The sequence below is a fragment of the Rhinopithecus bieti genome, unplaced genomic scaffold (assembly GCF_001698545.2).
Source record: "Rhinopithecus bieti isolate Rb0 unplaced genomic scaffold, ASM169854v2 scaffold_6776, whole genome shotgun sequence".
Taxonomy (NCBI): domain Eukaryota; kingdom Metazoa; phylum Chordata; class Mammalia; order Primates; family Cercopithecidae; genus Rhinopithecus; species Rhinopithecus bieti.
Genome location: NW_016805299.1, coordinates 215,760 through 243,505, shown reverse-complemented (window position 1 = coordinate 243,505; position 27,746 = coordinate 215,760). Strand labels below are relative to the sequence as shown.

Genomic DNA, 27,746 nt, shown 5'->3' with positions numbered 1-27,746 from the left:
ATACTTTAATTTTATTTATTTATTTTTTTGAGATAGGGTATTGCTGTGTCGCCCAGGCTGGAGTGCAGTGACATGATCTCAGCTCACTGTAACCTCTGCCTCCTGGGTTCAAGCGATTCTCATGCCTTCCAGGTAGCTGGGACTAACAGGCACCTGCTACCACATCTGGCTTTTCTTTTTTTTTTTTTTTTTTTTGAGACAGAGTCTCACTCTGTTGCCCAGGCTGGAGTGCAATGACATGATCTCAGCTCACTGCAGCTTCTCCCTCCCAGGTTCAAGTGATTCTCTTGCCTCGGCCTTTCAAGAGGCTGGGACCACAGGTGCACGCCACCACACCCGGCTAATTTTTGTATTTTTAAGCAGAGACAGGGTTTCACTATGTTGGCCAGGCTGGTCTTGAATTCCTGGCCCACCTTGGCCTCCCAAAGTGCTGGGATTACAGGTTTGAGCCATGCGCCTGTACTCAAATGATTTTTAAATATGTTGGTTTTTGTTTTTATTTATTTATTTTCTATTTTATTTTATTTTTTTTAGACAGAGTCTCAGTCTGTCACCCAGGCTGGAGTACAGTGGCGCCATCTCAGCTCTCTGCAACCTGGGCCTTCTGGGTTCAAGTGATTCCCATGCCTCAGCCTCCCGAATAGCTGGGACCACAGGCACGTGCCACCACACCTGGCTAATTTTTGTATTTTTGTTAGAGACAGAGTTTCACCGTGTTGGCTAGGCTGGTCTTGAACTACTGACCTAAAGTGATCTGCCCACCTTGGCCTCCCAAAGGGCTGGGATTATAGGTGTGAGCCACCGTGCCCAGCCTATGTTGGTTTTTGAGTGAATGAAGTCTGAACAAACATTCTGTTTTTTCTAGGGTCTGATGAAATTGTTCATTAGGATGTGCTTCTATAAAAACTCCATAATACCTGCAAATAATACCATAATACCTGCTTACTTGATACTTTGTGGAATTTGACAAGATACTGATTTTCCCTGGCCTTATTGTATCATTAAGGTCTTATTGTAAAATTGTCTTTTTTTTTTTTTGGAGACGGAGTCTTGCTGTGTTGCCCAGGCTGGAGTGCAGTGGCGCGATCTCGGCTCACTGCAAGCTCCGCCTCCCGGGTTCACGCCATTCTCCTGCCTCAGCCTCCGACTAGCTGGGGCTACAGGCACCCGCCACCTCGCCCGGCTAGTTTTTTGTATTTTAGTAGAGACGGGGTTTCACCATGTTAGCCAGGATGGTCTTGATCTCCTGACCTCGTGATCCACCCGCCTCGGCCTCCCAAAGTGCTGGGATTACAGGCTTGAGCCACCGCGCCCGGCCAAAATTGTTTTTTAACTTTTTTTTATTTTTATTTTTTTAGAGACAGAGTCTCACTTTGTCACGCAGCATATAGTGGCACAATCACGGCTAACTGCAGCCTTAGCCTTGTGACTCAAGTGGTCCTCCTACTTCAACCTCCTTAGTAGCTGGAACTACAAGCGTGTGCCAGCATGCCCAGCTAATTTTTAGTTTTTTTGTAGAGACAGGATCTCGCTGTGTTGCCCAGGGTCTTGAACTCCTGGGCTCAATTGATCCTCCTGCCTCGGCTTCCCAAAGTGCTGGGATTATAGGCGTGAACTACCACACCCAGCCCTAACATTGTTAATAGTGATTTTTCAAAAAAAATTTCTTTTTCTTTTTGTCAGGGTCAAGTAAACCACCTGTTGAGTAGTTCCTCCAAGGAAACTGAGCAGCCATCTACCAAAGCGGTAATTATCAGTCATGAATGCACCAGAACCCAAAATGTTTACCATACAAAGAAAAACACGCATCATTCAAGACTGGTGGACAAAGATTGTGTTCTTAATGCAACTCTTAAGCAACTAAGAAGCCTTGGAGTAAAAATTGATTCTCCCACTAAAGTGAAGAAAAATGCACATAACGTGGATCACACCAGGTAACTTTTACAATTTTGTTTTAAAGGGAGAATAAATTTTATTTTTTAAAAAGTTATAATTTTTGCCCATCATTGGCTAGATGTATTGTGGCAATCTCATCAGAAAAGTTATGTTTGTGCCTCAATTCAGTTGATTCACCATTTATTCAGGGCCTACCATATGCATGATGAATAAGAGATTCTTCATTTTCGTGGGAGAGAGGGTTACATACATAAGTAATTTGAGAGATATTATGGGATGACTCCTGGCTGGATAGGCCAACAAAATACTTTAGGAGTCTTGAGGAAAGAGAAAGGAATTTCGCTTGGTAGCATCTGAAAAGTCTTTCTGGAGGTGATAAGGTTTGTGCCAGCTACTGGATGTACAGTTATACAATCGTGCCATCTAAAAAGCAAAACCATTTCTTTTTTCTAGAAATGTGCCCAATTGGTCATGTCCTTCTGTTCAGATTCCTTTCTACCAAAGATGACCTCAGCACATAACTTATTAAAAAAAAAATAAAGTCTGGAGATTATATTATTAAGGCTAGCATATTTTCTGTTAATTATTTTTTGTTTTCTAATTTAAAAGTAATAAAATTGATGGTTTTAAAAAACAAACAATACAGAAGAGAGTGTAAGATAACATGCAAAAGCCACAACTCCCCACATTCCTACCTGACTATTTCAAAGTTACTTTTCTTAGGCCAGGCTGGTGGATCACGAGGTCAGGAGTTTGAGACCAGCCTGGCCAAGATGGTGAAACCCTGTCTCTACTAAAAATACAAAAATTAGCTGGGTGCGGTGGCAGGAGCCTGTGGTCCCAGCTACTCAGGAGACTGAGGCAGGAGAATCGCCTGAACCCGGGAGGTGGAGGTTGCAGTGAGCCGAGATCGCGCCACTGTACTCTAGTCTGGACGACAGAGCAAGACTCAGTCTCAAAAAAAATAAAAATAAAAAAGGCCAGACTCAGTGGCTCACACCTGTAATCCCCAGCACTTTGGGAGGCTGAAGTGGGCAGATCACGAGGTCAGGAGATCGAGACCATCCTGGCTAACACAGTGAAACCCTGTCTCTACTAAAAACACATAGCCGAGCTGGGTGGCAGGCACCTGTAGTCCCAGCTACTTGGGAGGCTGAGGCAGGAGAATGGCATGAACCCGGGAGGCGGAGCTTGCAGTGAGTCGAGACTGCGCCACTGCACTCCAGCCTGGGCGACAGAACAAGACTGTCTCACAAAAATTTTTAAAAAGTTACTTCTCTTAACCATTTCTTTTGTATTGTAGAAATGTTCCATGTGGTCGGGTGCGGAGGCTCACGCCTGTAATCCCAGCACTTTGGGAGGCCAAGACGGGTGGATCACGAGGTCAGGAGATCGAGACCATCCTGGCTAATCCGGTGAAACCCTGTCTCTACTAAAAAATACAAAAAACTAGTCGGGCGAGGTGGCGGGCGCCTGTAGTCCCAGCTACTCGGGAGGCTGAGGCAGGAGAATGGCATAAACCCGGGAGGCAGAGCTTGCAGTGAGCTGAGATCCAGCCACTGCACTCTAGCCTGGGTGACAAAGTGAGACTCCGTCTCAAAAAAAAAAAAAGAAAAAAAAAAGAAATGTTCCATGCATGTTCACGTATATGTGTATGTGATAAACTTTGTGATTTGATTTTTTTGTTGTTTTAATTTTGAGACAGTCTTGCTGTGTCACCCAGACTGGAGTGCAGTGGCGTGATCACAGCTCACTTCAGCCTCAACCTCCTGGACTCAAGTGATCCTCCTATCTCAGCCTTTTGAGTAGCTGGCACTACAGGCATGCACCAGTACTTGGCTAATTTTTTATTTTTTGCAGAGATGGGGTCTTGCTGTTTTGCCCAGTCTGGTCTCAAACAAACTCCTAGACTCAAGCAATCTTCCCACCTTGGCCTCCCAAAGTGCTAGGATTACAGCCGTGAGCCACTGCACCTGGTCTGTTTTTTTGTTTTTGTTTTTGTTTTAAACATGATATTATAATATCTTGGATACCTTTCCTTATAGGGATATACAGTTCTTTCTCATGTATTTAAGCAGCTGCATAATATTCTTTTCTACCCTTGTACTAGAATATATTGAATCCCAGTGCTCTATTAATGGACCTTTAAGCCAAATCTCTTATTTGTTATTTCAAACAATCCTAAGTGAACATCATTCTACAGGTACAAGTATCTTTGTAGGATAAATTCCTGAATAGGCAGGATCAAAGAGTATGTGCATTCAAAGTCTTAGTAGATACTACTACCATTGCTCACCAAATAGTTGTACCAGTTTATATTCCTGCCAATAGTGTAGAAGAGTGAGGCTAGCATTTTTGGAGTTTTTTATCCATGTTGTAAGATAGAGGCTATATATCCTAACCCTTCCCCTCTTGTCAGAACTGAGAACAAACTTATCACTTTAGTTGCAGTTTCTTACTATTTTAAATGTTGCTATGATGATCTTTTGCAAATATTGCTTTTCAGTTTTTGAATAGAATCTTGGAAATGGAAAGACTAAGGTAAAATGATACAAAAATTTTAAAGCCGTTGCTAAGTTGCTTTCTGAAAGAGTAAGTATTATTACCAGCTACATGTATACATGTATGCCAGCTACCATTTCACCAATACATTAACTTCAACAAATACATACTGAGTTTCTACTGTGAGCCAGCTTATAAGAGATATCATAATACACAAGATAACCTGGTAAAGAAAGACATCTTTGTTCTCATAGAGTTTACAGTTCAGTGGGGAAGACACAGATAGTTAATATCTTTTATACCTGCTGTGAAATGGAAGGATAGAGAATGCCATGGAATCACATAGGAAAGGTAGCTAACTTTAAGAGTATTTTCATACTGTGTTATAATTACATCAAAATGGTCCCTTTTAAAGATCTGTACTAATTAAGACCAAAAATACCTTAAAGTTTTAAAAGTTATATTTTATTATTGATGCAATTTCTGTATATTTAATTTTTTTTTTTAGTTTTTAAAAATAGGATCTTGCTCTGTCACCCAGGCCTGTCACCCAGGCTGGAATGCAATGGTACAGTCATAACTTAGGTAACCTCAAACTCCTGGGCTCAAGCCAATCCTCCTGCCTCAGCTTTTTGAGTAGCTGGGACCAGAGGCATGTGCCATCATCTCTATGTCATTTTGATTAAATATGAAACTGTACTGCAATAGTTTCTCCAACATAAGAGTCAAATTTTGTTTCCCAGTTATCTTAGGCTTACGTCTGGAATGTCCTCCCAGCCTATCTGAGGCCTACCTGATTAATTCGCATTGTTTCAGTTTCAGTTTGACTTAAACTTAGTTTTTGAGTATAATGTCCTACCACTCTCTACCAAGTTCCAGCCTACTTGCCATTGGCACTTGCAAGATTCCTTGATGTTACTTTTATCTGAGATGCTCTTTTTTACCTTTCTCCTTGCCAAAATCCTTCTTATCCTTCAAAGCTGAACTCAGATGTCACCTCTTTGGACCTCTCAGAGTGTATTGATGTTTTGTACTCTTTTTTTTTTTTGAGATGGAGTTTTCTTTTGTAATGCCCAGGCTGGAGTGCAGTGGCGTGATCTCGGCTCACCACAACCTTTGCCTCCCGGGTTCAAGCGATTCTTCTGCATCAGCCTTCCTGAGTAGTTGGGATTACAGGCCTGTGCCACCATGCCCAGCTAATTTTGTACTTTTAGTCAAGGCAGGGTTTCTCCATGTTGGTCAGGCTGGTCTTGAACTCCCAGCCTCAGATGATCTGCCTGCCTCGGCCTCCAAAAGTGCTGGGATTACGTGTGTGAGCCACTGCGCCTGGCCGATGTTTTGTACTCTTAAAATTACCTTGTTCTCAGTAAGTTGTAGTATGTACTTGTGACAGCATTTTCAGCAAGTTTGTTTTTTTTTTTTTTTTTTTTTTGAGACAGAGTCTCACTCTGTCACCCAGGCTGGAGTGCAGTGGCATGATCTTGGCTCACTGCAACCTCTGCCTCCCGGGCTCAAGCAATTCTTCTGCCTTAGCCTTCCTCCCGAGTAGCTGGGACTACAGGTGCACACCACCATGCCCGGCTAATTTTTGTATTTTTAGTACAGACGGGATTTCACAATATTGGCCAGGCTGGTCTCAAACTCCTGACCTTGTGATCTGCCAGCCTCGGCCTCCCAAAGTGCTGGGATTACAGGTATGAGCCACCACATCCGGCGAAGATTTTGCATAGTTCTAAATCCTCATTGCCTCTACCACTAACTTAGTGGGCCTTCAGTGAGTCATTTGCTGAACGAACGACATTCCTCCTACTCAGGTCATCACTGAAGCTTACAGTGAAGGTTCATTTTTAGTGTCTTTGTAGTATTTACTGTCAGTATTTAAGACCTTATATTGTTATCTTTTTAACGTGTGTAGGTATAATATAACTGGTATACTAAAAGTTTATAAGGCAGTTGTTTAGAATTTAAGACACATTTTTCTATAGAAACTGTTACAAATTATAGGTTAAATATGCTAGGAAACTAATTCTTATAATCCATACTGTTCCTCTAGCTCTGTAAACCAGACATCTTTCATCATTGTATCTATGTGAAAACTCATTTCATGTTCCAATTCTGGACTCCAGGAGCACATCATTCCACCAGAAGAGTGGCTAAGGCAGGGGAAAGAAGACCTGCTTTCTATTTTCCTGTTAATAGAATGCCGCAGAGATTAAGAGAGTCTACAGGCAGGAAGGCAGGGAAAGAGGGTGCCAGACAAACCTAGAAATTGTGCAGGAAATAGAGATTGTGGGTTTGAGGTCTAGAAGCAACCACTACACATAGGTTCCCAACTGGAGTGACTTTTTGAATTCAAAACCTGTCTCAAGCAGTCTCTCTAGTTGCTTCTTAACCTTGCTTCCTGGCTATCTGCTTAGTAGTTGAAAAACTCTGTTTAGGATAAGTAGTAGATAACTAATCTGGATTCAAATAGGATCATGAATCAAAGTTGATTTTTTTTTTTTTTTTTTTTTTTTGAGAGACAGGGTCTCGCTCTATTGCCCAGGCTGGAGTGCAGTGGCACAATCATGGCTCACTGCAGCCTCAATCTCTTGGGCTCAAGTGATCCTCCCACCTTAGCTTCCTGAGTAACTGGGACTACAGGTGTGCAGGAGCACACCCGGCTTATTTTTATTTGTAGAGATGGCGGTCTTGGTTTTCATCTGAGTTGGAATAATTTTAGAGCTTCCCATAAATTGTTGGCATGTGGCTCTCTTACTCAGATTTATTCATGGACTTTCATCATTCCTTGTGGCTGCACATCTAATGAGATTTTAACATAGGCATATATTTGTGCTCAGGCTTTTAGGATTTGATTAGTGGAGCGGATTCCTTTTTGCTTTTCGTCTTAATTACCCTAGTGTTTATATGCTTTGGTTCTGAGCATTATTGATTTGTTTTTTTAGCGATGTGGTCTCTATTTTGCCTAGGCTGGCCCCTTGAACTCCTGGGCTCAAGCAATCCTCCTGCCTCAGGCTCCTGAGAAGCTAGGACTACAGGTGTGCATACCACTGTGTCTGTCTTTATTTGTTTTGCTATTAAAGTAATGATATCTCATTGCCCCTGCCCCACCCTCCAAATTGAAATTGGCTAGCTTGTGTCAGGCATCGAAACTTGAATAGCCTTCTAAAATGATATTAATTACTTTATGGATCTTTTAACCGTTCCATAAAAGAAGCTCTAGTTAAAATTAGAGGCTGGGCATGGTGGCTCACGCCTGTAATCCCAGCACTTTGGGAGGCCAAGATGGGAGGATCATTGGAGCTCAGGAGTTCAAGACCAGCCTGAACAACATAGTGAGACCCCATCTTTACAAAAAGAAAAATTTTTGATTAGCTGGGCATGGTGGTATGCACCTGTAGTCCCAGCTACTTGGGAGGCTTTAGTAGGAGGGTCACTTGAGTCTGGGAGGTCGATGCCACAGTGAGCCATTATTACGACACTGCACTCCAGCCTTAGTGGCAGAGTGAGACCTTGTCTCAAAAAAAAAAATTAATTGATTAAAAAAAAAAACACCCTAATTAGACCTGCTTTCTTTAAATATTTAACATTTTGAATTAGAAGTTCTCTTTGCTTTTATCAAATTATTTACATTAATATTATCTATAGACTGAGGAAATAGGCAAAGTAGAAAAAGACTTCCAAAAGTATTGTTACTATGAATAAAAGAATAATGTCTGGATAAATTAGTAGTATCTCTTTAATCTTATTAAAATAGTCTTCAAAGCATTAAATGCCAAGAAGGTTAAGGAATAATTTCAAGGTTATAAAGACCAGCATTATTGAGCACACTGTTCCATTGTTTGGTGATGGCATCACTGGTTTCAGGGAACTTTTTTTTTTTTTTTGAGACAGAGTCTCACTCTGTCGCCTAGGCTGGAGTGCAGTGGCGCAATCTCGGCTCACTGCAGCCTCCACCTCCTGGTTTCAACCAATTCTCCTGTCTCAGGCTACAGAGTAGCTGGGATTACAGCGCCCGCCACCACGCCCGGCTAATTTTTTTGTATTTTTGGGAGAGATGGGGTTTCGCCATGTTGGCCAAGCTAGTCTCGAACTCCTGACCTCAGGTGATCTGCCCACCTCGGCCTCCCAAAGTGCTGGGATTACAGGCGTAAGCCACCATGCCCAGCCTGGTTTCAGGGATTATTAATGGTTGGAAACAGTTTTTTTGCAAATTTCAGGTGCTTATAAGAATGAAAATATATAATGGTTGTTTGATTTTTGTGGGTCTGTGAATGCAAGCAGTGGCTAGCACATATAAAACAGCTGAATTTCTTCATGGGATGATGTAGAAAGCCATAGCGTATTTGACTAGAATATAATGTTCACCACAACAAATAGTGCACAAAGGACTCTGATGGAAAAAATCCAAGTTGCTGAATATAGTACAGTAAAACAGTGGTTACAGAGCCCCAGAGAGTAAGGCAGTCATGGTTTATCTCAGCTTGCTATGTACTATATAGCTTGAGAAAATTAGCTCAAATCTCTATTCCTCAGCTTTCTCAACTGAGAATAAATATAACAATAGTACCTACTTCTTTTATTCATTCAACAAGTACTTACTGAGTGCCTACTATGTGTTCCAGGCATCAAAGATACTGCAGTGGGGGCCGGGCGAGCAGACAAAACTCTGCCCTCATTGGCTTTCATGAGGGTGCTAGACAGTAAATAAGAATCAAGCATTGATTGAATATGTAGATATGTGTATTCAATGTATAGACCGTGATAAGTGCCAAAAAGAAAACAAAAAAGTAGTGGAAAGGGAATGTAAAGTGTTGAAATGGAGAATAAGATAGAAATATTTGATAGGGAATACCTCCCTGAGAAAGGTTACTGTGAGGAATGTATATGAATAATGCATGTAAAGCATTTAGCAGAGTACCTGGCATATATAAGGACTCAATAATTAGCAGGCTGGGTGCAGTGGCTCACGCCTGTAATCCCATCACTTTTGGGAGTTCGAGGAGGGAGGCTCGCTTGACCTTAGGAGTTTGAGACCAGCCTGAGTCTGTAATTGTGCCAGCATTAGCAAATGACATGCAGTTGCCACTGCACTCCAGACTGGGCAATAGAGCAAGACCCTGTCTCAAAAAAAAAAAATTAGCAGCTATTTTTTATATATGTGATACTAAGGAAAAGGTAAGTCAGTTGACTTAACACTAATCAAAGTAAGTTGAAGATTATGACTAATGAAAAAAGTATTTGTGTGTGTGTGTGTGTGTGTGTGTGTGTGTGTGTATAAGCCCATATCCAGAGACTGGTTGATGTTTTTTATTCATTGCAAATGGAATCTCCTCAACTATGAACAATTTAATTTTCTGAGCTACTTACCAAAGCTTGTACTGTTATATAATCAAATGTGTTTTGTGTTTGATTTTATTTTTATGTTTTACTTTACATTAAACATTAGCTGATCTCTTGTGCTATTTGGGTTAATAGTCATAAATTAAATGACTCATAACTATGTTGAATGACTTTTACATTTGGGGCCTTGTATTTGTTGTTAAAACCATGACTGATATACAGATTTAGGAAAATTAATTTGTATTCCACTTTCAACCTGTAAATCATGGATTACCTTCTAGGCTATTATTTTATCCCTTTTTTAATTTTTTATTTATTTTTTATTTTTTAAGAGAGTCTTGTTCAGTTGCCCAGGTTGGAGTACAGTGGCATGATCATGGCTCACTGTAACTTTGAACTCTTGAGCTCACATGATCCTCCAGATTCTTGAGTAGTTGGGACTATAAATGTGCACCACCATGCCTGGCCAATTTTTAAATTTTTTTGTAGAGACAAGATCTGGCTATATTGCCTAGGCTGATCTTGAATTCCTGGCTTTAAGCAATCCTCCCACCTCAGTGTCCCAGTCTGCTGGGATTACAGGCTTGGGCCACTGTACCCAGCCCATATCTATCCTTTGTGTATCTGGATCATCAAGACTTAGATGTCTGAGTACTTAGATAAAAGGACCATGAACTTAAAGCTGAAGATCTTTTGTTGCTTGTATAGAATGGAACACATTGAGAACTAGGTATTACTTAGAATATGGTAAATGATGGCTTATTGCTTTGTGTCTTTCAGTGTGTTGGCATGCATCAGCCCAGAAGCAGTGATCTCTGGATTAAACTACATGTCATTTGCTAATGTTGGCATGAGTGGCGTAAGCCCCAATGGTGTGGATTTGAGCATGGAGGCAAATGCTATAGCTCTGAAATATTTAAGTGAAAATCAGCTCTCACAACTGTCTGTCACTCGATCAAACCAAAATAATTGTGACCCATTCAGCCTTCTCCATATTAATACAGACAGAAGCACAGTAGGGCTTAGTTTAATTTCACCAAACAACATGTCATTTGCAACCAAAAAATATATGAAGAGATACGGACTCCTACAAAGCAGTGACAATAGTGAAGATGAAGAGGAGCCTCCCGACAATGCAGATAGCAAGAGTGAACATTTATTGAATCAGAACCATACGTCCATACCTGAACAGCTTGGTGGTCAGAAAGAGCCTTCTAAGAATGACCATGAAATAATTAATTGTTCTGACTGTGAATCTGTGGGCACCAACGCAGATACGCCAGTGTTAAAAAATATTACAAATAAAGTTTTGCAGACAAAAGCAAAACAGCAGTTGACTGAAAAGCCAGCTTTCTTATTAAAGAACCTTAAACCAAGTCCTGCAGTGAACCTTCGAACCGGGAAAGCAGAGTTCACTCAACATCTTGAGAAAGAAAATGAAAGGGACATTGCAATTTTTCCTGAAAGTCTGCAACCTTCTGAAACTCTAAAGCAGATGAATAGCATGAATTCAGTAGGCACCTTCTTAGATGTAAAACGTCTCAGACAGTTACCAAAATTATTTTAACCTTTTAACTCTCTGCCCTTTTAATACAGGGACAGGGTGTCTGCTGAAGATACTTAGGGAAGCCAGAGAGCCCTGTGGTAGTTTTGGGATTTCCTGATCATTCTGGAGTCAGTCTGTTTCTTGGTAGCAGCCAACTGGGAAGAGTGACTTTTTCTGTGAGATGGCTGACTGGTGATAGGACTAAGTTCTCATTGTTCAAATAGAGCTGTTCAACATCACTGAAACCTTTAAGAAAAACAAACCCTGAGATCAGTTATTCCTACAAATTTAAGTAGACAGATACTATCCAGCTCTGAGTCTCAACTGCTCTTTTATACTGTACTTTTTTTACTTTTTTTTTTTTTTTTTTTTTGAGATGGAGTTTTGCTCTTGCAGCCCAGGTTGGAGTGCAGTGGCACGATCTCAGCTCACTGCAACCTCTGCCTCCTAGGTTCAAGTGATTTTCCTGCCTCAGCCTCCCAAGTAGCTGGGATTATAGGCATGTGCCACAACACCTGGCTAATTTTGTATTTTTAGTAGAGACAGATTTTCTCCATGTTGGTCAGGCTGGTCTCAAACTCCCGACCTCAGGTGATCTACCCGCCTTGGCCTCCCAGAGTGCTGGGATTACAGGCATGAGCTACTGTGCCCAGCTATACTATACATTTTAAGAAGTTCTAACATGTTTCATCTCTGCATTTATCCCATATCACTAAAAGAACATAAGTTATCATGGTGTTGGGTAAATTAGCAAAATCAGCCCTTTCTGAGTTTAAGGGAAAAGTTATTTTGAAAATAATAAAATAACACACTCTTTTATACAAGAGTGTATTTCCTCTTAATTAGGATGCATGTTTAGTAAACTCTGGAGATACAACTTTTTGCAGTGTGGTGGGTTGGTTTTAGTGTAACATCTTCAACATGTCACGCTGGCTATCAAAGAATAAGAAAATTATTGAGTATGAGTATGTTTTATAAACTTTCTGAGTTTTTCAAATGTCTTAATATTTTTTAATAGAACTTAATAAAATGACTAGCTTGACTATTTTCCTTTGTTCTCTTATAGTTTATTCCCCACTTTTAAAAAACTCTTAACCTGCCCCAAATTACAAAATAATACAGAGTTCCCATATACCCTTCTTCCAGTGTCCTCCAGTGATAATATCGTGCATAAGCATAGTAAATGAACAAAAGCAAGCAATTGACATTGGCTATAATGCTAATAACTGAACCACAGACCTCTCAGGTTTCACAAGTGTTTACACGCACTCATTTATTTACTTTTTGGTATATAGCTGTATGAAATTTTACCTTTTTTTTTTTCTTCAAGATGGAGTCTTGCTCTGTTGCCCAGGATGGAGTACAGTGGCGTGATCTTGGCTCCGGGCAGCCTCTGTCTCCTGGGTTCAAGTGATTCTTCTGCCTCAGCCTCCCGAGTAGCTTGGATTACAGGCATACACCACCACGCCTGGCTAATTTTTGTAGTTTTAGTAGAGACGGGGTTTCACCTTGTTGGCCAGGCTGGTCTCAAACTCCGGACCTCGAGTAATCCGCCCGCCTCTGCCGCCCAAAATTCTGGGATTACAGGCATGAACCACCGCTCCCGGCCATGAACTTTTACCTTTTTTTTGAGACGGAGTCTTGCTCTATCACCCAGGCTGGAGTGCAGTGGTGCGATCTTGGCTCACTGTAACCTCCGCTTCCCGGATTCTAGTGATTCTCCTGCCTCAGCCTCCCGAGTAGCTGGGACTACAGGTGCATGCCACAACACCTGGTTAATTTTTGTATTTCTAGTAGAGACAGGGTTTCACCATGTTGGCCAGACTGGTCTCTAACTCCTGACCTCATGATCCGCCCACCTCAGCCTCCCAAAGTGCTGGTTATAGGCGTGAGCCACTGCGCCTGGCTGAAATTTTGTCTTATAGAAACATAACTACTACCATAGTCAGCATACAGAACTATTCCATCACCACAAACTCCCTAGTGCTAGGCTTTTAAAACACGGTCTCTCCAACCCTAACCTCCAACAGCCAGTGATCTGTTCTCCACCACTAGAATGTTGGCATTTTGAGAATCTTTTATATAAAAGGAATCATACAGTGTGTGTACCTTTTTGAAATTGGCTGTTTTCACTTGGCATGATGTCCTAAGATACATCCAAGTCGTTGAGTGTATCAGTTCTTTCCTGGCACATCCCCCGCAACCTTTTTTAAAAGGTCTTAAATTGTTATATTTGAATATAAATGAAAGAGTCTTCATTGACTTGAAAGATAAAGCTTTTCTGATGAAGTTAAATTGAGATGTCGTTGTTTCATATCAAAGTTGATATGTAAACTGGAAATATATGGACATTGGATCCATTTTCAACCCAGCTGTGGTTTTCCAAGACAATCTGATATCGCTTTATAGTAGCAAGCCCAAGTGTAGCAACATGGTGGCTCCCTACTGTTCCCCACTGGAGCCACGGACCAGTTAGTGCATCTTTCCCTACATCATTGCTCTTTCAAGTTAAAATTAAGACATGTAAATGGCAATGGTGATTAAAATTAAGACATGTAAATGGCAATGTCTTGCCCTGTGTTTCCATGCACACTGTTTGGGGCTTTATTTTAATAAATAGCATAAAAATTCACTTACATGTTTTATTGGAGTAAGTTTACATAATGGAATTGTCAATGCCACTTCAAGTGTCTTCTGTTTAGCCCTCAGTTTCACTCAATGAATGTAGGTACAATTTATGTTGCACACTATTGAAGAAACAGAGAAAGTGAATTAACTGACAGCCTCATCAAGTACCTTTATCACTGGGAGTCCCGTAATGTTTATACCAAACAAGAAGCTATCTTAATAGTAAAAATGGAGCCTAAGCTTTTTAGGCAAAGTCTAATTTGATCACTTATTACCACATCTAATTTAAGGCCATATCTAATTTTCTTTTGAGACAGAGTCTTACTTTTTCACCCTGGCTGGAATGCAGTGGCACGATCTCAGCTCACTGCGACCTCCACCTCCCGGGTTCAAGTGATTCTCCTGCCTCAGCCTCCTGAGTAGCTGTGACTACAGGGGTGTGGCACCACGCCCAGCTAATTTTTGTATTTTTAGTAGAGACACGGTTTCACTGTGTTGGCCAGGCCAGTCTTGAACCCCTGACCTCAGGTGATCCACCCACCTTGACCTCCCAAAGTGCTGGGATTACAGGTGTGAGCCACCGCACCTGGCCAAGGCCACATCTAATTAAAATGTCTGAGGAGTTTTGGAGCCTGAATTTAGACTGCAGATTAATTCAACAAAACAATGTCTCTTTCTACAAAACATGTGCCAAGAGAAGAGGAACCATTACTGAAGCCTACTCTAGAAGGTGTTCTACTATGAGAAGGTTGATAGAGTTTGGATGTTTGTTCCCACCCAAATCTCATGTTGAATTGTAATCCCTAATGCTGGAGGTGGGGCCTGGTGGGAGGTGTTTGGGTCACAGGGGCGGGTCCCTCGTGGTTTGGTGTTATTTTCAAGATAGTGAGTTCAGGTGAGATCTAGTCGTTTAAAAACTTAAAAAGTGTATGGTGCCTACCCCCCTCCCCACCACTCCAAACCTCCTTTCTTTATAAATTACCCAGTCTCAGATGTTTCTTTAGAGCAATGCAAAAATGGCCTAGCACAAGTTATTTGGTAAATTAGTTGCTATGATAACTTTTAGGCATCTTTAGAGAAAGCATTAGTACTGCGAAAATTGGATATTAAAATTTTAGGCCGGGCACGGTGGCTCATGCCTGTAATACCAACACTTTGGGAGGCCAAGGTGGGTGGATCACCCAAGGTCAGGAGTTCGAGACCTGCCTGGCCAACATGGTGAAACCCCGCCTCTACTAAAAATACAAAAATTAGCTGGGTGTGGTGCCGCACTCCTATAGTCCCAGCTACTTGGGAGGCTGAGGCAGGAGAATCACTAGAACCTGGGAGGCAGAGATTGCAGTGAGTCGAGATTGCACCACTGCACTCCAGCCTGGGCAACAGAGTTAGACTGTCTCAAAAAAGAAAAAAAAAAAAACTTTGGAGATACTTGCCTCTCAAGTGACATATCTCTGAATTTCTTTCCTCCAGTCCTGCAGCATACTGTTTATAATATAACATGGATGTTACTTCAAATGGCATAGGAAAATGATGGAATTTATATTACCTAACTTCTGGGAAACAAACCCGTTAGTGCGAGTCCTGGCCAGTTGGCAACCACTCTTACCCCACTTCGCCAAAAGTCTCCTCACTCAACCTCTAATCCCCTTGCCGATTAGTTTAAATCAGTAACTACTCCATGCTCCACTTTTGTCCTCTGCCTTATCCTGCCCTGTGCTAAGCCCCACAGAAGTGGATGTAGACATTTTAGACAGTATCCTTTAAAATGTAGACATTTTAAACAGTAACAGCAAGGATACTGTTTAAATCTTTACCAGCTGTAAAGATTCCACGGAAAAGGTAAAGGTAATCTTTACCTTTACCAGCTGTAAAGATTCCACGGAAAACAGATACACCTAGGAAATAGTCACAAGAGTTATGAGAGTGTGACGAAAAGCCAACATGAGTGATCTAGACTCTAAGGAGCCACAACAATGTACTGGTGATCATGTCCGTCTTTTTAAGACTTACCGTGTGCTCACGGGTCATTGTGCAGAGCACTTCACATGCATTAGTTCATTTAAGCCTCCTGGCTAACCCCAGTTGGTGATAGCTATGGTTTGAATATCTATCCCCTCCAAACCTCATGTTGAAACTTAATCTTCAATGTGGCAGTGTTGAGATGTGGGGACTTTAAGAGGCGATTGGGTGATGAGCCTTCTGCCCTCTTAAATGGGTTAATCCATTCATAGATTCATGGATTAATGGTTTATCATGGGAATGAGACTGGTGGCTTTATAAGAAAAGGAAGGCCAGGCACGGTGGCTCATGCCTGTAATCTCAGCACTTTGGGGGGCTGAGGTGGGTGGATCACGAGGTCAAGAGATTGAAACCATCCTGGCCAACATGGTGAATGGGCATGGTGGTGCGTGCCTATAGTCCCAGCAACTCGGGAAACTGAGGCAGGAGAATCACTTGAACCTGGGAGGCGGAGGTTGCAGTGAGTCCAGATTGCGCCACTGCACTGCAGCCTGGCAACAGAGTGAGACCCTGTCTCACAAAATAAAAGAAAGGCTGGGCGCCGTGGCTCACGCCTGTAATCCCAGCACTTTGGGAGGCCGAGNGGGGCTGAGGTGGGTGGATCACGAGGTCAAGAGATTGAAACCATCCTGGCCAACATGGTGAATGGGCATGGTGGTGCGTGCCTATAGTCCCAGCAACTCGGGAAACTGAGGCAGGAGAATCACTTGAACCTGGGAGGCGGAGGTTGCAGTGAGTCCAGATTGCGCCACTGCACTGCAGCCTGGCAACAGAGTGAGACCCTGTCTCACAAAAATAAAAGAAAGGCTGGGCGCCGTGGCTCACGCCTGTAATCCCAGCACTTTGGGAGGCCGAGACGGGCAGATCACGAGGTCAGGAGATCGAGACCATCCTGACTACCACGGTGAAACCCTGTCTCTACTAAAAATACAAAAAATTAGCCAGGTGCTGTGTCGGGTGCCTGTAGTCCCAGCTACACGGGAGGCTGAGGCAGGAGAATGGCATGAACCCGGGAGGCGGAGCTTGCAGTGAGTGGAGATGGCGCCACCGCACTCCAGCCTGGGCGACAGAGCGAGACTCCGTCTCAAAAAAAAAATAAATAAATAAAATAAAATAAATAAAAAGAAAAAAAAGAAAAAAGAGAAGGTAGAGAGATCCGAGCTAGCATGCTCATCCCCCTCACCTTGGATGCCCTGTGCCACCTTGGGATTCTGCAGAGTCCCCACCAGCAAGAAGGTCCTCACAAGATGCAGCCCCTCAACTTTGAACTTCTCAGCCTCCATAACTGTAAGAATAAATTCCTTTTTATAAATTACTCAGTTTCAGATATTTTTGTTATAGGCAATAAAAACAGACTAAGACAGTGATTGTTATCTTCATAGTTGAGGGAAGAGCTTCAGGGAAGTAATTTACCCGAGTAAGTTGCTACCAGAGATTCAAGTTTAAGTATAACTCTAGAGCTCACGGTCTTACTAAGCCATTGAGAAATATAACCTCTCAGGCCTGAGGAATTCAGGAAGAGCTTTCTGCAAGAAATAGATCTTGAGCTGAATAAATTATTTCAAATACTACAGCCAATGCTGTCTTTAAATACTGTGCTGTCCTCCAAGCTGCCCCACTTTCCTTTTCTTCAGGAAGGAGTCTCTTGCCTGTTAGCCAAGACCAGAGGCAATCATTTTTTACTCATGTGTTCTGAAGTAAGCAACCCCAGCTCTGTTAATGTTAAAGTGTTCACTTCCATGGATTTTACAATGTGATAAACTAGTACTGAGTCTGTACTATAAGGGCTCTAGGAAATTGAAGGGACAAAAAGTTCCTTCTGTGCCCTTGTTTTCTAGGCGTTGCTCATGAAGGCAGAACCTTTCCTAGCCTCCTAGATTAACTGAGAGGCCCTTATACCAGCAATATAAATTTCCTGATAATGTCTGACGTTTGCAGATTCCTTCACACTTTGCAAAGTGCTTTTCCACATATTTTTCACACAGAATTCTCACAACAAAACCCTACTGAAATATGTATGAGAGGCAAAATTGATCCCTTTTTACCAATGATGAGACAGACACAAAGTATAACAGGGTAAAATCATACACTTATAGTTAACAACCAGGACACCAGCCTAGTGTCCCTCCACAGCATCTAGCCCAATGCAGCCACTCCCTTCACCTTTCCTCTCCACACAAGCATCATTTTTGCACCTAGTCACTCAACAGATAAATAATGTTGATCCTGCTGGACAGTGAGCTAGAAGCTGAGCATAAGATGATGAACAAAATGTGCCCTATAGGAACTCAGTCTAATGAAGGAGAGACATGCAAACATTCGCAATACCATTAGATAAGTGCTTATAATGAAACTACACAACATGTGAGAATATGAGAAAAGCTGGGAGGTTATTTTGAGAATATTCTAGAGGGGTGGTGACATTTTCCTAGAATCAGGAGCAATAGGAAAGAAAAGAGGAGTCAGGGATAGTTCTGATGGAGGGAACCACTTCTGCAAAAGCAAGGAGCTATAAATAGGTATAGCATTTGGAACAGGGGATCTGGGGTAGGGAAGCAAACATAGGAAAGAAAAGACACACAAGTAGACAGAACACCAAATTAGGAGTCAGCAACAATTGGGTTCCTGTTGCTCTGTCCCAAACTCTGTGACATTGGACAAGTCACTGGTTTTAGTTTCCCAGTTTTGAGATGAAGCGGTTAACCCTGAGTGTCTCTGATACGCTGTGATTGTATGAAATGATGGTGTGGAAATTGTATGTGAGCAGTTATTTGAAAATCCAGAGGAGAGAAAGGCTTCCTGCAAGAGAAAGCACTGGGGTTGGGCTTTGAAAGATTTTGAAGGATTTCCACAGGCAGAAGTGAGATTTCCTCACTTTTTATTTAATATAGTGTTTAATATATTTCATAAAAGGAAATTCTGTCATTCCCCGCAACAATGTTAAGTAATATCTGTTCAAAGTACCAACATGTCTTTCTTCAGCTCTGAATTAAGCATTCAGTTTCCAAGGAGCTCAAAACATAAAGCCCATGAAAAGGTGCTTCAAGGTTTGGAATCCTGGACGATGCTCCCTATCTCTTCCTCCCCACTCCCCATACCGGAACTGTCTGGGTCACAGAGAACATCCTCAGAGGAAATCCTGTTTTCCCACTTCCTGGTCAGAGGCTGAACTCCAGGAAAAGGATGGATTTGGGGAGAGCTCTGTGTCCTGCCTCTTCATGGGAGGTCTGGGGCCACGAAGGGGTGAGGGAGGGGCTAATCACAAACACAATGGAAAGATGACATCAGGTATCCAAGAGTGTGAGAGCTTGAGGGCCTTAAGCAATCACTTAGTCCTCCTATGCATGAGGACCCTGGGGTCCAAAGAAGAGATGGGACCTGCTCAACTTCACACCGTGTTGTAAACAAGAGCTGGGGCTGGAATTCAGGACTCCAGCCTTCCGGGTTTTACTACCATATGCCATGGCATGTGAGTCAGAAAGTTAGGTACTGAGCAATCAAACCCAGGCCTCTCTGTTCTCCCGGACATAGCACAAAGGACAGAAAAGGAAGGCATCCCCCACGTGCACAGACACTCTTCAGCTTTCTTACCTTTGCTTACATTGCTCCTATGCCTCCAAACTCTCTACAGGTTCAAAGTCCTGTGGACCCCTGAAAATCTCTGCCTCCCCTCCCATCCTAAAAGAATCTTCCTGGAATCTTTACGTGGAAGTGATATTATCCCTCTTTGAGATTTCATAGCAGGCTGGGCACGGTGGCTCATGCCTTATAATCCCAACATTCTGAGAGGGAGAGTCACTTAAGCTCAGGAGTTTGAGACCATCCTGGGCACCATAGGGAGGCTCCGTCTCTACAAAAAAATAAGAACAAAATAATTAGCTGAGTATGATGCCACGTGCACCTGTAGTCCCAGCTACTCGAGAGACTGAGGCACTTGAGTCCAGGAGATCAAGGCTGAAGAAAAAAAAAAAAAGAAGAAAGAAAGAAAATAAAAGAAATTCTATAGCCCTTTCTCTGGTCCTTTTCTTGTCCTCCCACAGAATTCATTACAACCAGCTTGGGAGCTCCTCAAGAGCAGGGACTGTGTGTGATTCCCTTGTCCAAGGAACAGCTACATGGAAAAGATCTACCAAATGCTCCTACTATGTCAGGGGCCTTATGCTAGACTCTGGGGAGCATAATAAAGAAAGAGAAGGTGCTGTTAGATCCTACTGTTGTAGATGTGCATGTATGCATGCTCGGACACATATATGCAGAATCACCTTCGTCTAACACTGATCAGAGTCCTACTCAGTATCTCATTTAGACCTCACAATAGCCTTTCCTGGTAAGTGGAAGCAGACATGCAGCTTCACATGCAGATACTCAGAAGTATTCAGAATTACCAGAATTGGGACAAATCAGAAGAAACGACCTGCAACAAGAGACAAACTCCTGGTTCAGGATGGTGGAATAAGAATGACATTGAGGGAAGGAAAATGAAACTATTCTTAGAGATCTTTTTAAAGACCAGAAACTGCCTGCTACGGAACCAATACTATTTGCTTGCCACATTGGGGATCAGTAGGGTTTAAAGGAAAGCATTATTAAACATATTCCTTCATCTAATCATCACAACTTGGTGCAGTAATAACAGTATTTAACCTTTACTGAACACACCTGCTATGTCTTAAGTCTGTTACATTTGTTAACTCATTTATTCCTTACAACTGCATGAAGTCGATACTATTCTAATCTCCCATTTAGTAGGCTAGAAATAGGAACAGACAGGTTAAGTAATGTGGCCCAAGTTCACACAGCCAATATAAGGATTCAAATCTTGGCAGTCTGGTTCCAGATCTCATGCTCTTTTTTTTTTTTTGATAGAGACGGGGTTTCGCCATGTTGCCCAGGTTGGTCTTGAACTACTGGGTTCAAGTGATTCTGCCCACCTCGGACTCCCAAAGTGCTAGGATTACAGGTGTGGGCCCCCATACCCAGCCCGGATCTCATGCTCTTAACCTGACCATCAGATTGGGATTATCCCTTTGAGGAAATGGAGACTCAAATGTAAAATGACGTGCCCGAGCCACACAGATGAAGGAAGTGGTGAAGTCAGGATTTGAACTCTAGCCTGTATGGCTTCAGAGCCTATGTTCTCCTTCTTTTTCTCCTCCTTATCCCTTGGGAGCAGCAGGTTGAAATAAGCACGTGCTTCAGTTCCCTAAAACCGTTGGCCCTACCTTGATAAAGTGACACTAGGTCTTAGATGTTGGTTGGAAGGGGAGCAGGTTCATGTTTCATAGCTGAGTCACTCCTGTGAGTGACTTGCTCTAAACCCCCAAAACCACCATGGAGGGGCCTGTGCTGTAACTCTCCAAGACCTCTGCTTGCCCTCACCTCCCCACCCAGCACAGAGACCCTCTGTGGAGATAGGGAGAGTCTACCCATCCCCAAACCCCCATTAAGGCCTGCATTTCCTGGGCTGTCCCAGGAGGGGGCTGGGACTCACAGTTCATGCAATCATGGAAATATTTATCTCTCCTCACAAGGACATACAGGATGTACTTTCACATTTCCCTGTGGCTGGTTTCTAGGGCCAGGAGGGCTAGCCAGTCCCGCTTTCTTCAAGTTCATGGCCCAGGTTCCTGCTGGGTGATTTCCCTTTCTCTCAATTTCTTTCTCCAGCTCTGTCTCTGCTCCTCTTATTTTTAAAACATACATATATTTGCTCCTACTCTGCCTCCATGACATGCTGGGGTATAGACAAACCATAGACATGGTCCCAGTTTTTGAGGGTCTTGGTGGGGTACACAGACACCCAGATAAGTGTGATTGGTACCATGCTGTGGGCATGTTTAAGGGACATAGGAGAAGGAGCTGCAGGAAGGGACACAGGAGCAGAGGACAGACCTTCAGCTCCGCTGGGAGTCCCAGGGCAACCAAACACCTTGGCTCTCTCTGCCTCGAGGAGGTTCATTTGGTGTTCACCCTTCCCCCTCCTCCTGCCACCCAGTTCAGCAGGGCCCAATTCCCCAAGGGTGTGGGGAAACAAGACAATGTGGGAGCCGGGCGCGGTGGCTCACACCTGTAATCCCAGCACTTTGGGAGGCCAAGGTGGGCAGATCACAAGGTCAGGAGATCGAGACCATCCTGGCTAAGGTGGTGAAACCCTGTCTCTACTAAAAATACAACAATTAGCCAGGCATGGTGGTGGGCGCCTGTAGTCCCAGCTACTCGGGAGGCTGAGGCAGGAGAATGGCGTGAACCCGGGAGGGGGAGCTTGCAGTGAGCTGAGATCACGCCACTGTACTCCAGCCTGGGCGACAGAGCGAGAGTCCACCTCAAAAAAAAAAAAAAAAAAAAAAAAAAAGGCAATGTGGGAATAACCTGGGAGAAGCAAGATTCCCACCTGTGTGCCACAAAAGGACTGAGCTTATGTACACAATTTTATTCTATTCCTCTCAATTTTTGTAAGCCTGTAGTAGGCACACACCTTAGTCTCCTGAGGCAGTGCAAATGGACTCTTGGGTTCCCTCACATCCCCAGCAGACAGCACAGGGCCCAGCACTACTGCTCAAAAAGTGTTTGTTTAAAATAAACAAAGAAGCAAGGGCCGTGCCCACTGTACAGACTATGAAACGGAGTTTCAGAGAGGGTGAATGACTGTCCTCCTCACAGGTTGCAGTGAGCCAAGATTACACTACTTCACTCCAGCCTGGGTGACAAAGTGAGACTCCGTTTCAAAAAAAAAAAAAAAGATACTTAGTAAATGTGGAATAAAATGAATAAATGAGGCTAGACATGGTGGCTCACACCTGTAACCCAACACTTTGGGAAGCCAAGGCAGGCAGATCATTGAGGTTAGGGGTTCAAGACCAGCCTGGCCAACATGGTGAAACCCCGTCTACTAAAAATACAAAAATTAGCCTGGCATAGTGGCTGGTGCCGTAATCTCAGCTACTCGGAAGGCTGAGACAGGAGAACTGCTTGAACCTGGGAGGTGGGGTTCAAGGGATTCTCCTGCCTCTCCTTCTCACTGCAACATCCACCTCCCAGGTTCAAGGGATTCTCCTGCCTCAGCCTCCTGAGTAGCTGGGATTACAGGTGCACGCCACCATGCCCGGCTAATTTTTTATAATTTTTAGTAGAGACGGGGTTACATCATGTTGGTCAGGCTGGTCTCAAACACCTGACCTCAGGTGATCCACCTACCTCGGCCTTCCAAAGTGCTGGGATTACAGGCGTGAACCACCGCGCCTAGCCTCATGTGTTATTTTTACCTCTATTTTAGAGATGAGGAAACTGAGGCACAGAGAAGTGATGCAACTTGCTTAGGGTTATCAGCTGCTAAGTTGTTGAGGAGGCATTCTAGTCCAAGGTGGCCTGAGAGTCAACCATGTGCTCTTAATCAGCTACAGGCTGTGTCCTGTGGCATGGGTTCTGGACTGGGCACACAGGCCATGTGGAGGAGAGGGCCTCCTGCCACGGCTTTTCTTGGGAACTCAGAGCTTCTGTCAGAGTCCAGCAGAGTCCTAATCCCCTGCATCCAGTGTGCTAAGCCTGTGTGCCTCCTGAACGGTGCCTTTCCAAATCTCTCCCCTTCCCTTTCCACCCCCCTTTTCATTTCCCCGTCTCCCCAATCCCATATAACTGACAGACCAGCTTATGACTTTCTAACAGGTCCAGCCTGTCAGGAATGTGACAAGAGAATCGGCATGCTTTGCTTCTATAGGGGTACCCGTGCACAACTGGAGTTCTTATCGAGAGCCTGAACAGAGACCAAAAAAGAGGAAGGAAGCAATGATGAGAAGCAGATTAAAGACAGAGATGGAGAGGCAGGGCAGGGGTAGGAAAGAGGAGCAGACTTAGAGACAGAGAGAATGCACATGCGCTTAAAATAGAGATGGCATAGATGAGAAGCAGAGTGAAAGACATGATAAGAGATAAAAGGGAGAAAGAGATCCTGTGGTTGCCCCACCCCATTCCTATTACAGATAGGGAAACTGAGGGTCACAGGAAGACATAACCCTACTTCCTGGCAGATGTCTCTGTCACTTTTTCAAATACCATTAATTCTGTTCCTCCCTTATCTCCAGATCCTTTTTTGTGCCCTGTGTGCCTGGCCCTGAGCAGCATGAGTTAGATTGTAACGGAGGGCTCCAGGGTATGCTAATCAGGAGAGCAAGTGCTGAGAGGAGGAGATATCAATGCAGCTGAGGACCGTATTGATCAGAAAAGTTTTCCTGGACAACGTAAGATTGATGTGGGGCCACAAAGAATGTTTATAGTCAATTTTTTAGGCATAATTTACATACAATAAGATGTACTAATTTTAGTGTATGGTTTGTTGAGTTTTAACAAATGCATACACTCATAACCACCACCACAATCAAGATATAGAATATTTCCTTTATGCAGAAAGTTCCCTGTGCCTCTTTGCAGTCATACATCCTCTTCCATCACCCCTGATCTGAGCTTTGCCATTAGAAATTAGCTTTGCCGACCGGGCACGGTGGTTCATGCCTGTAATCCCAGCACTTCGGAAGGCCAAGGTGGGCGGATCATCTGAAGTCAACATGGTGAAACCCCATATCTACTAAAAATACAAAAATTAGCCGGGCGTGGTGACGGGCACCTGTAATTCCAGCTACTTGGGAGGCTAAGGCAGGAAAATCACTTGAACCCAGGAGGCAGAGGTTGCAGTGAACCGAGATGGCACCTTTGCACTCCAGCCTGGGTGATAAGAGTGAAACTCTGTCTCAAAAAAAAAAAAAAAAATCTTTGCTTTTCCTAGAGTTTCATATAAATGGAATCACAGGCTAAATAGTCTTTTGTGTCTGGCCTCTTTCACTGAGCCTGTTGTTGAGAGGTCTATACTCTGGCGTGTGTCAGTTTGTTTCTGGCATTTGTAATTTGTTTCTTTTTTGTTGCTGAGTAGTGTGTTCCATTACATGAATGTTCCACAATTTGTTTACCATTCACCTGTTGATGGATAGTTGAATTGTTTGTTGTTTTTTGCTTTTCAAATAAGGGTTCTATGAATATTAATGTACAGGTGTTCTTGTGGATATATATTTTTCAGCTATCTCAGTAAATGTATGTTTATAAACTGCACATTCATAGGAACTGCAAAAGAGTTCTCCAAAGTGGTTGAGTAATTTTTGCATTTCCTTCAGCAATGTTGCTGGAGAACTCCGGTTGCTCCTTTACATCCTCAGCAATACTTGGTATTGTCAGTCTTTTAAATTTTAACCATTTTAGTGGATGTGTCATGGCATCTCATTGTGGTTTTAATTTATATTTCCTTAATACCAGTTGAAGAATCTTTTCATGATAATTTTGGCTATTTATCTTCTTTAAGGTCAAAGGATTGAAACCAGGGGATATCACAGTGCTATCCAAAGTGTTCAAGATTTTGAAATAGTTCTCCCAAAGTAACACATAGTTCATTCTAATCAGCAGGAATGGAGAAGGCACTGGGGCTAAGCTGACTTGGATGTATACCAAGTGAGTGACTGGGTGAGATGAGCCTGTTTCCTCATTTTTAAAGTGGGGATCACACAAGCGGCCTGGCAGGTTATAGTGGAGGATCGAAAGACAGAACAGAGGCAGAAGCAGGAAGCAGTGCAGGCACACATGGCAGTGCCCAGGACATACAGTCCCCTTCAGGGGCCCAGGGGTCTTGTCCACATGTATTAATGTGTACTCCTGGGCCAGGGCTCTGTCTCAGTGAGTATCAACAAATGCTTGCTAGCCAGAGAACTGGTGGCTGTGCACATGTTCTGTCCTTTTCTAACAGCTCTGGGAATAAAATCATTGATGGCAGAGCTATTGGGGTTCTCTGCTCATGAGGACAGTTAAGCTTAGACACTATCTCTTCTGTAAGTCTGGAAAACAACTTCAGTCTTCTGCATGCTTCTGCATGCTTTGGTCTTCTGCATGGGTTAGGGAAAGGAAAATGGCTTTGAAACACTAAAAAGCACAGGCCAGGCACGGTGGCTCATGCCTGTAATCCCAGCACTTTGGGAGGCTGAGGCAGGCGGATCACCTGAAGTCAGGAGTTCAAGACCAGCCTGGCCAACATGGCGAAACCCTGTCTCTACTAAAAATACAAATAATTAGCGGAGTGTGGTGGTGCGCACCTGTAGTCCCAGGTTCTTGGGAGGCTGAGGTGCAAGAATTGCTTGAACTCATGAGACAGAGGTTGTGATGAGCCAAAATTGTGCCACTGCACTCCAGCCTGGGTGACAAAAGGGAGACTCTAAAAAAAAAAACAAAAAACAAAAACAAAAAAAATTAGCTGGGCGTGGTGGCGCGCACCTGTAGTCCCAGCTACTCAGGAGACCGAGGCAGGAGAATCACTTGAACCTGGGAGGAGGAGGTTGCAGTAAGCTGAGATCACACCACTGTACTCCAGCCTGGGAGACAGGGTGAAACTCTGTCTCTAAAAAACAAAAAGCACGGTGTTTCCTTAACACAATTTTACTTTGGCCTTTGCTACAGATGGGGGTTGTAAACTAGAGAAGCAGTTCTCACATTTTGTGTGTGTGTCAGAAATCACCAGGAAGGCTTGTGAAAACAGATTGCTGAGCCTCACCCTCAGAGCAGTAGTAGTAGGCCTGGGGTGAGGCCTGAGAATTTGCTTTTCTAACAAGTTCCTAGGCGGTGCTGACCATCCACTTTGAGAGCCACTGAGAGTGGAGTTCCTTCCATCCCTGAGAATTCTGACAGCAGTCCTGGGGTTTGGAAGCACAGACGTGACTCTCAAGCTCAGAATTCTTAAGGCCTGCTTACTGATGGGATAGGGGTTCTTCCAGGGCAAGGGACAAGGGCAAAAATGGACAGAATAGTCCTTTGAAAGTGGAAGAGGGAAATAATGACATTTCCTCAAATCGAAATTTTCCTCATTAAAATAATCCTTAGCCGGGCGCGGTGGCTCAAGCCTGTAATCCCAGCACTTTGGGAGGCTGAGACGGGCGGATCACGAGGTCAGGAGATCAAGACCATCCTGGCTAACACGGTGAAACCCTGTCTCTACTAAAAAATACAAAAAACTAGCCGGGCGAGGTGGCGGGCGCCTGTAGTCCCAGCTACTCGGAGGGAGGCTGAGGCAGGAGAATGGCGTAAACCCGGGAGGTGGACTTTGCAGTGCGCTGAGATCCGTCCACTGCCCTCCAGCCCGGGCGACAGAGCAAGACTCCNAGGCCTGCTTACTGATGGGATAGGGGTTCTTCCAGGGCAAGGGACAAGGGCAAAAATGGACAGAATAGTCCTTTGAAAGTGGAAGAGGGAAATAATGACATTTCCTCAAATCGAAATTTTCCTCATTAAAAATAATCCTTAGCCGGGCGCGGTGGCTCAAGCCTGTAATCCCAGCACTTTGGGAGGCTGAGACGGGCGGATCACGAGGTCAGGAGATCGAGACCATCCTGGCTAACACGGTGAAACCCTGTCTCTACTAAAAAATACAAAAAACTAGCCGGGCGAGGTGGCGGGCGCCTGTAGTCCCAGCTACTCGGAGGGAGGCTGAGGCAGGAGAATGGCGTAAACCCGGGAGGTGGAGTTTGCAGTGCGCTGAGATCCGGCCACTGCACTCCAGCCCGGGCGACAGAGCAAGACTCCATCTCAAAAAAAAAAAAAAAAAAAAAAAAAAAAAAAAAAAATCCTTATATAAACAGTATTATGTATGGAAAATGATCACCTCTCTTCTACAAATGAGGAAAGTGAAACTCAGAGATTAAGTAATTTGCCTGGTATCAAACAGCTGGCAACTAAGGGAGCAGGGATAGGAACTCAGGTCTGCCTGATCATTGTGCTTGCTTTGCTGCCT

General features: G+C 43.5%; 1 protein-coding gene across 1 annotated transcript in view; it reads left to right on the top strand.

Annotated features, from left to right (window-relative positions):
• The window catches only part of STIL (STIL centriolar assembly protein), a 66,040-nt gene extending 53,706 nt beyond the window's left edge, over positions 1-12,334 (top strand). Inside the window, exons 16-17 of the mRNA XM_017872067.1 lie at positions 1,684-1,934; positions 10,522-12,334. Coding sequence (XP_017727556.1) covers positions 1,684-1,934; positions 10,522-11,308 — 1,038 coding nt within the window. The 3' untranslated portion in view covers positions 11,309-12,334. The remainder of the gene's footprint in view (positions 1-1,683; positions 1,935-10,521) is intronic.
• The last annotated feature ends 15,412 nt before the right edge of the window (positions 12,335-27,746 follow it).